This window comes from Humulus lupulus, chromosome 6 (assembly GCF_963169125.1).
Source record: "Humulus lupulus chromosome 6, drHumLupu1.1, whole genome shotgun sequence".
Taxonomy (NCBI): Eukaryota; Viridiplantae; Streptophyta; class Magnoliopsida; order Rosales; family Cannabaceae; genus Humulus; species Humulus lupulus.
Window position 1 is genome coordinate 191,852,564 of NC_084798.1, and position 1,552 is coordinate 191,854,115.

The 1,552-nt window shown below is 32.2% G+C and overlaps 1 protein-coding gene across 1 annotated transcript; it reads right to left on the minus strand.

Moving 5' to 3' along the window:
• Positions 1 to 273: 273 nt before the first annotated feature.
• Positions 274 to 1,230, minus strand: LOC133785788 (uncharacterized). Its single transcript, XM_062225004.1, has 2 exons — positions 628 to 1,230; positions 274 to 327 (listed from the first exon to the last, which is right to left on the minus strand). Exons 1-2 carry the CDS (start codon positions 1,228 to 1,230, stop codon positions 274 to 276), a joined length of 657 nt encoding a protein of 218 aa, XP_062080988.1.
• Positions 1,231 to 1,552: the final 322 nt, after the last annotated feature.

Sequence of the window (1,552 nt, forward strand, 5' to 3'; positions counted from 1 at the left end):
CCGAATAAGAGATTTTGCTATTGAATGGTTTTAAAGGCTAGACCTTCGTAAATAAAAATATAAAAATAAAATTGTATATAGTTTAATAAAGAATGTGATTTTGTCTGAATAAATAAATAAAGTAAAAAAAATGAAGAAATGGATTAATTTGTATTTGTAATTTAGGATGATGATTCATCCTTGTTGTTATCTTGTTTGGCTTCAATGGAGAATAATGAAATGTTTGTATTTCACATTATTCATTTTTTCTTCATCTCCAGACAATTTGATTGTCTATTTTTTTGTTGCTAATTTATTTGCAACAATTTCAATGTGTTGAGGAATTTCCTGCAAGAACAATTTAGAGTTAGTTTATATAAATTATGGTTTTTTTTCATATGTATTATTTTGAAATGTAGTAATATTTATTCTTACCTATGTAGAATTTTCCATCAACTGGATTGCAGAACTACCAAATGTCTCTTCTACTGCTTCTCCGAACATAACAACATCGAGCTTTCCAGTATCATCTTCTAGTTACACATATGCCCTAGCACTTAAAATTTATTTAAATATATTAGTTTTAATTTGAATATTAGTTTTTAAAAATTTATAATTTATTTATAAATTTAAATAAAATGTACTCACTGTGGTGTGGGGGTGTTGATCCTCCAGATGTAAATGCAAACTATACACTACTGGGGACATCTCATTGATAATAAATCCATATATTCTCCACATTGCTTTTGGGGGAGCAATCCATCGGGCTGACTGGAATTGTTGGATTTCATCAACTTGTTGATTGTTTGTTTCAGAAACCAAGTTGAAAGCGACATGATCATGACCTTTATAAATGTACTTGTAAAGATATTTCACTGCTTTTATTGTAGAACAAATCTCTACATTAATGTGAGAGTCAAATGTTGCAAGGAGATACAGGTTGTATGGAACAACCCAACGATTGTCTAGATTTTGTCCTCGGACCTTCATAGTCATTCCATTGTTTGAGCGCCTATATATTGGGAAGCAATCATTTCCAACAGTTGTTGTAGATGCATAATTCTTTGGATAATTACTTTTGCATCCACGATTTCCTTTCATGCAAACATTTGATGGATTCAATACTCCACATGATCCATGCATCATGTGCTTCACAATAGCGTTATGGAGGTGGATGTTTGTATTTTTTATCAGGTATCTCTGCTGATACAATCTCATCAAAAGATTCTGGTGCATGGAGTTTCCACTCATTTTGTAAGATAATTAAAAAGTGGGCATGCGGAAGACCCCTTTTTTGGTGCTCAATAACATAGACATATGCTGACACTTTTTCGAATATTTGTCTTTTGAATAACTAGTCCGTTAATTCTTCCAATTTCACATGAAAGACTCGAGCAACCAAATCAAGTCGATTTTGACTCTCCCCGTGTGGACTTAGTTCATTTGTAATTTCTGGCCAATTTGGATTGCATGTCATCGTTAAGAAAATGTCAGGTTTGCCGTAACGTTGAACTAAAACCATTGCTTCCATATATCTTTTTCTCATGTCTCTTGGACCTCCAATAAAAGAAGA